At 51.3% G+C, this 6,637-nt stretch overlaps 1 protein-coding gene across 2 annotated transcripts; it reads right to left on the bottom strand.

The window, feature by feature from the left end:
* Positions 1-3,241: 3,241 nt before the first annotated feature.
* Positions 3,242-5,354, bottom strand: MT3 (metallothionein 3). 2 transcript variants are annotated; one of them, XM_077983592.1, is made up of 3 exons: positions 5,158-5,354; positions 4,407-4,472; positions 3,242-3,487 (listed from the first exon to the last, which is right to left on the bottom strand). In XM_077983592.1, the coding sequence occupies exons 1-3, from the start codon at positions 5,225-5,227 to the stop codon at positions 3,378-3,380; spliced, it is 246 nt and encodes an 81-aa protein (XP_077839718.1). In that variant the 5' UTR covers positions 5,228-5,354; the 3' UTR covers positions 3,242-3,377.
* Positions 5,355-6,637: the final 1,283 nt, after the last annotated feature.

Genomic DNA, 6,637 nt, shown 5'->3' with positions numbered 1-6,637 from the left:
TGGCCCATAGGCCTCCCCCACCTCACTATCTTCACAAAGAAGAGGTGTACTCACGTGACCTCTTCATGCACAAGAGGACAGGTGAGCAAGTGAGCTCTTGGTGACTCTTCTACAAGGACACTAACCCTATAGTTGGAGGGCCCCACCCCTGTAACTTCATTTAACCTAAATTACCTCATTATAAACCCTGTCTCCAAATATAGTCGCATTGGGACTTCGGGCTTCATCATGAATTTTGTTGAGGGGACGCAATTAAATCCACAGCACACAGTATATTAATAGAAACTATTGTCCTTCATCATTTAGCTTTGTTTATTGTTTAAAATTGTAAAATACGATGACATAAAATTTGCCATCTTAAAGATTTTTAAGTGTGCAGTTCAGTAATGATAAGTACATTCAGATTGTCTGCAACCCATCTCCAGAACCCTTTTCATCTTGCGAAACTGAAACTCTATATTGATTAAACAACTCTCAACTTCCACCTTGTATTAGTTTGTTTTCACACTGCTATAAAGATACTACCTGAGACTGGGTAATTTGTAAAGCAAAAAGATTTAATTGACTCACAGTTCCGGATGGCTGGGGAGGTCTCAGGAAATTTACAATCATGATGGAAGGCAAAGGGGAAGCAAGCACCTTCTGCACAGGGTGGCAGGAGAGAGAGAGAACAGAGTGGGAACTGCCAAACACTTTCAAAACCATCAGCTCTCATGAGAACTCACTATCATGAGAACAGCATGGGGGAAATCATCCCCATGATCTGATCACCTCCCACCAGGTCCCTCGCCTGATACGTGGGGACAGAGCCAAATCATATCATCCTTCCCTCCAGCCCCTGGCAACTTCCATCCTACACTTGCACCTGTCTCTGTGTAGATAGACTATAACTGCTCTAGGTGTCTCATACGCATGGAATCACACAGAATTTGTCTTTGGGTGACTGGCTTGTTTCACTCAGCATGATGTCCTCCAGGTTCATTCATGTTGTAGCATATGTCAAATTTCCTTGCTTTTTAAGGTTGAATAATATTCCTTTGTATGTATATAACACACTTTGTTTATCTATTCATCTGTCATTGGACACTTGGATTGCTTCCACTTTTTGGCGATTATAAATAATCCTATGAACATGTGTGTAAGAATACCGCTTCAAGACTCTGCTTTCAATTCTTTGGGGGTGTACCTAGAAGTGGAATTGCTGGGTCATATGGAATTCTATTTTTAACTTTGAGAACTACAGTTTTCCACAGCACTGCATCATTCTACATTCCTACCAGCAAGGCACATGGGTTCCAATATCTCTACATTCTGGCCAACACTTTTTATTTTGTATTGCTGATCCTAGCCATATTAGTGTATGTGAGGTGATTTTGCTTCTTTTTCTGTGATTTTTGTAACACAAGGCAAGCCAGAAGCAAGAAAACAATGCATGCTTAAGTTTAGAGGGCTACCCTTCAATTAGACAGTCTGTATTCAAATCCTGGCTATACCACACCACTCTAGCTGTGTGTCCTCATGCAAATTTCCCCAACCTCTACTGCCCCATCTGTAAAATGAAGTTAAAAATCATACTGATAGCCTTGGCAACATGGCAAAACCCAGCCTCTACCAAAAAAAAAAAATTAGCTGGGCATGGTGGGATGCATCTGTAGTCCCAGCTACTCGGGAGGCTGAGGTGGGAGGATTGGTTGAGCCCTGGAGGTCCACACTGCAGTGCCCTGATGGCACCACTGCACTCCAGCCTGACAGAAAAAACAAAACAAAACAAAAAACCCTGCCTCCAATCCCAGCACTTTGGGAGGCCGAGGCTGGTGGATCACTTGAGCTCAGGTGTTCAAGACCAGCCTGGGCAACATGGTGAAACCCCATCTCTACAAAAATTAGCCAGACATGCAAACTGTTCCAACACCTTTCACTGAGTAGTGTGTACTTTCCCACTGGTTTCTAGCAACACAGAGGTTTGTTTTTGGACTGTCCTCTGTGCAATTGATCTATTCCTGACCCTCCACCATTTTCCAGAGCTTTGGAAACAAGTGGAGCTACCAGGTTGGAGAAAGCTCCCTTTGTTGTTCCTTTTCAAAGCTGGCTTGGCTTTCCCTGCATTCTCCTTTTCTAAACTCAGCCTGTGTGTGTGTGTGTGTGTGTGTGTGTGTGTGTGTATGTGTATGTGTATATCTCCTGGTGAGCTTTTGAATTAACTGTCAGCAAAAACTAACGTGGAGGAAAAGTGATGTGTTCAGAGCATTGTATCCTCTTACTGGGAAATTTTGTCTCCCAGAATTTGTTTCTCCCTTCTTAGCTCACCCAGGTAAACCTGAGTGTTCTCTTTCACCAAGGACTGGATCACAACCACTGTGGATAAAAGCTCTTATTACCCTTGAAGACAGGAGGGGCTGGAGACAAACTGCCAAATGAGAAAATGTGAAAGGGAACCGAACAATGTGCTTTGGGGAAACAGGCTACTCAGGGTGGTGACCTTGGGAATGCAGCTGACCGTCAGCCAAGACAAGCCCCTGGGCCTCCTGGACATTCCTCTGATAAATCTGAAAACAGACAGCTTTGCAGAAGCAACTAGAAAATCCCCAAATTCACAGGCCCCACAGGCTAGGGGCTGGCCTTAACTCCCCCTAACTCTATTCTACAGATGAAGAAAGTGAGGTTAGGAGGTTGGAGAGGGCCAAACCTAGATGAGCCTGGTCTCTCCTGTTTCCCTAGACTTGAACTTGACTTAGCAGGAGGGTGGGGTGCCATCTGAAGGTGGAGGAGAACGCATTCTGTCCCCCAGGCTCCACCCCAGCCCCAAACAGACCAGTGGCCAAGTCTCAAGTGTTTCTTTCTTTTTTTTTTTTTCTTTTTTTTTTTTGAGACAGAGTCCTGCTCTGTCGCCCAGGCTGGAGTGCAGTGTAGTGATCTCAGCTCACTGCAACCTCCACCTCTTGGGTTCAAGTGATTCTTTTGCTTCAGCCTCCCGAGTAGCTGGGATTACAGGCACCTGCCACCAAGTCCGGCTAATTTTTGTATTTGTAGTAGAGACAGGGTTTCACCATGTTGGCCAGGCTGGCCTTGAACTCCTGACCTCAGGTGATCCACCCGCCTCAGCCTCCCAAAGTGCTGGGATTACAAGCGTGAGCCACCGCGCCCAGCCAGGGTTTCACTCAACTGGGTGGCTCCCTTGGAGCAGACCCCCCCACTGCTCCGCATCCTTCCCCCCTTTAAGAAGAGACCAGTCCTTGGCTCATGCTGTTCATGGGATTTATTGCCACTCCCCTAAGGTCAACAGGAGAAGGGGACACCAGCCACACCTCACCACAGGCATAGGTGGCACTGAGCCACCTGGCACTATCTCCACGTGCTCCACATGGAGGGGTGCTTCCTCACTCGCAGCAGCTGCACTTCTCTGCCTCTGCCTCGGCCCCCTCTCCGCCTTTGCACACACAGTCCTTGGCACACTTCTCACACTCCGCAGGGCAGCAGGAGCAGCAGCCTGCAGATAAAATGGAAGATGACCAGTCTGATGCACACTCCCGAAATCCGTCCCCATCAAAGGGGAGGGAAGGGTGCTGGGTGGGGAGTCATCCTCGTTCATTCAGCCAGGGCTGGTCACAGCCCCCTTCTTAGTCTCGCACCTGCTCTGACTCAGCATCTAAGTCGCGGCAGTGGCATCCTGCACCACCACAGGAGAGAGGTACCCAAGAAATAGACCAGAGCCCCTTGGGTGGATGCCAGGAAGTCCTGGGGGCTGGTGGGCTTAAGCTCAGGTTAGGTGGGTACTAGGCCTTAAGGAGAAAGCATCACAGGGTAAACGACCTTGAAAGGGGCCTTGAAGGATAAACTTGGGAGGGGCAGATATGACGCAGATGTAGGGGGCCCAGGAAAGCCGTGGGGAGGGGGTGGGGACCTGTGCCTGGTCTTATACCTAGGGAAGAAGGGAGCCTTCCTCCCACCTCTTAGTCTCTATGCATATTACACTGCTGTGAGCTGGGGAGATTCTGAGATCAAACTGAGAGGATCTGTAAGGCCTGAGAGAGGCCAAGGGACCGGAACTCCAGAGCTGAGCCCCAGCCTCCCTAATGGCTTCCCCAGGTTTTGGGGGTTTTGAGGGGTGGGGCGGGAAAGACTGGACCAGTGTAGCAGTCCTCAATCCCAGCTGCCATTGGAGTCTTCCGGGGATTTACAAAAACCTCTCGTTCCATGCCTAGGCCATCAATTCCTGGGTGTGGGGCAAGGGCATCTGTATTTTAATGTCTTCCCGGGTGGTTCTGTTCCAGCAAGAGTCAGAAACCACGGGATTGGGGCCTGGCGGTCTCTCCGTATCCTGCGTATCCTGCGTATCCTGCGTGGTGAGACACCAACTCCGCAGAGCAGAGGGGGCAGCGGCAGAGGGGAAGGGTCCCCGCACTCACTCTTCTTGCAGGAGGTGCATTTGCAACCCTCGCACTTGCAGGAGTCCGCGCAGGTGCAGGAGCCACCTAGAGAGGGCGACGCCACAGGAAGGGTTAATGTGGACAAACTCGGGTCCCCACGCCTGTCACGAGGAGATGGGGCACCAAGTCTCCCTGTTCTCCGCGACACAGGCATGCCCACCTTTCAGGAGGTGAAGAATAGGGAATCAGGAGCCCTTCCCCCAAGTGTCCTTGAGCGAAGGCGCGGGGCGTGGGTTTTTTTTGCAGGTACAAGGGCGCACAGTGCCGCAGGATGGGAGCGGCGGCGGGGGCTCACCAGAAGGGCAGGGGCAGGTCTCGGGGTCCATGTCGAAGCGAGCAGCAGCTGGAGGCTGTGAATGGGCTTCTCCAAGCAACTGGACGCGCGGCTTGGCTAGTGGCAGCAGGTGGCGATGCTTTTATAGCCCCGGGCGGGGGCGCGCATGCCAAGCCCGCTGGGCGCCCGCCCCTGCGCACCGCGCCGGCTCTTTGCGTTTGTGCACTTGGGCTCCGGCGCACGCACTGCGGCATCTGTCCCCTGCCCCCGCCGTGTGTGTGCACGGCCAGGGCCCGTTCGCCCACGCCCGCGCGTGCGCCCCCACTCCCACCCCGCAGTCGCTTGCACGACCCACTCCCCGCCGCCACGCGCGCGCTGCCAGTCCGCTCCCCGCGTGGGTCCCGTAGGGGACGTGCCCGCCGCAGCAGCCGCCACTGCGTGGAAGCGCGCACGTACCATCTCCGAAAGTGGAGGAAAAGGCGCTTTGCGTATTTCCCAGCTCTTCCCTTCCTCTCTTCCCCTTCATTCGAGAATTCTCCCGGATGCCAGATCTGTTCAAATGGGTTGCTGGGCTGGGGGCAGAAAGAGGCTCCTCATGTTGAGCCCGACACTGACTCTTTCACCCTCCGAGTGCCACTGGCAAGGGGCGTGTTCCATTTCCCGGCTGTCCCGCCTGGCATCTTCAGGTCCTTGACTCCTAACGCTCCATCGTAAGTAAGAAAAAGTGAGGCCAGAGAAGCGGGAATGTTCGTAGGTCTCAGAATGAGCCTGAGGCCGAGCCAGGCCTAGAACTCAGAACTCAGGTACCTAGAGGGATTGTCAGTGGGGGGCATGTTAAAATCAGGGCAGCTCGGTGAGATTTTTCTATTTATAAAAAGGAGGCCGGACATGGTGGCTCACGCCTGTAATCCCAACACTCTGGGAGGCCGAGGTGGGCAGATCACCTGAGGCTGGGAGTTGGAGGCCAGCCTGACCAACATGGAGAAACCCCATCTCTACTAAAGGTACAAAATTAGCTGGGTGTGGTGGCAGGTGCCTGTAATCCCGGCTACTTGGGAGGCTGAGGCAGGAGAATCACTTGAACCTGGGAGGCAGAGGTTGCAGTGAGCCCAAATCACGCCATTGCACTCCAGCCTGGGCAACACAAGGGAAACTGCGTCTCAAAAAAAAAAAATTATTTGGGTGTGGTGGCATGCACCTGTAGTCCCAGCTACTTGGGAGGCTGAGGCAGGAGGATTACTTAAGCCCAGGAGGTTGGGGAGGCTGCAGTAAGCCTTTTTGTACCACTGCACTCCAATGTGGGTCAGAGCAAAATCCTGTCTCAAAAAGAAAAGAGAGCCTAGGTAAAATAAGATTGATAAATATTTATATGAATATAAGGGATTTCGGTGCAAAATGAAAGGAAAAGAAGTCTAAGCTGCCAAGGAGAATCATTTGTGACTGAGCAGGGTAGTGTGAGTGAGAATGAGACCCCGAGAAGGGGAGAGGAGAGAGGTCATTGAAGTTTGGGGGCAGCAAAGAAGGGACCAGAGCTGGGAGAGGACCTCTGTAAAAGGCATTTTAAAAAAAGTTATTGTGAAGTGTTTGACTGTCACCGTCTCTGCTGTCCCTCTGAGACTTTCTGAAAATCTTCCTTACTTGCCAGTGCTTTCACAGAAGGGGCTGTGTTTCGGGGTAGATGGAGTCGAGCATTAAGATGACTCCCAAGGCCAGCGGCTCACGCCTGTAATCCCCATATGCTTTGGGAGGTCAAGGTGAGAATCACTTGAAGCCAGGAGTTTGAGACCAGCCTGGGCAACATAGTAAGACCCCATCTCTACAAAATAAATAAATAAAATAAAAATTTTAAAAATTAGCCAGGAGTGGTGGGGAGCACATGTACCCCTAGCTACTTGGGAGGCCGGGGTGGGACGATTGCTTGAGCCTAGGAGTTTGA

Source organism: Macaca mulatta, chromosome 20 (genome assembly GCF_049350105.2).
Source record: "Macaca mulatta isolate MMU2019108-1 chromosome 20, T2T-MMU8v2.0, whole genome shotgun sequence".
NCBI lineage: Eukaryota > Metazoa > Chordata > Mammalia > Primates > Cercopithecidae > Macaca > Macaca mulatta.
Note: the sequence above shows the minus strand (reverse complement) of the source record. Positions and strands in the feature narration are given on the sequence as shown.

Excerpts from the sequence above, each read along its gene's own strand:
- MT3 (XM_077983592.1), bottom strand. The coding sequence starts at position 5,227 with ATGAAGGGGAAGAGAGGAAGGGAAGAGCTGGGAAATACGCAAAGCGCC. Across the intron at positions 4,473-5,157 it reads TTCCTCCACTTTCGGAGATG|GTGGCTCCTGCACCTGCGCG; the intron begins GTACGTGCGCGC and ends CGCCCTCTCTAG. Across the intron at positions 3,488-4,406 it reads ATGCACCTCCTGCAAGAAGA|GCTGCTGCTCCTGCTGCCCT; the intron begins GTGAGTGCGGGG and ends TTTTATCTGCAG.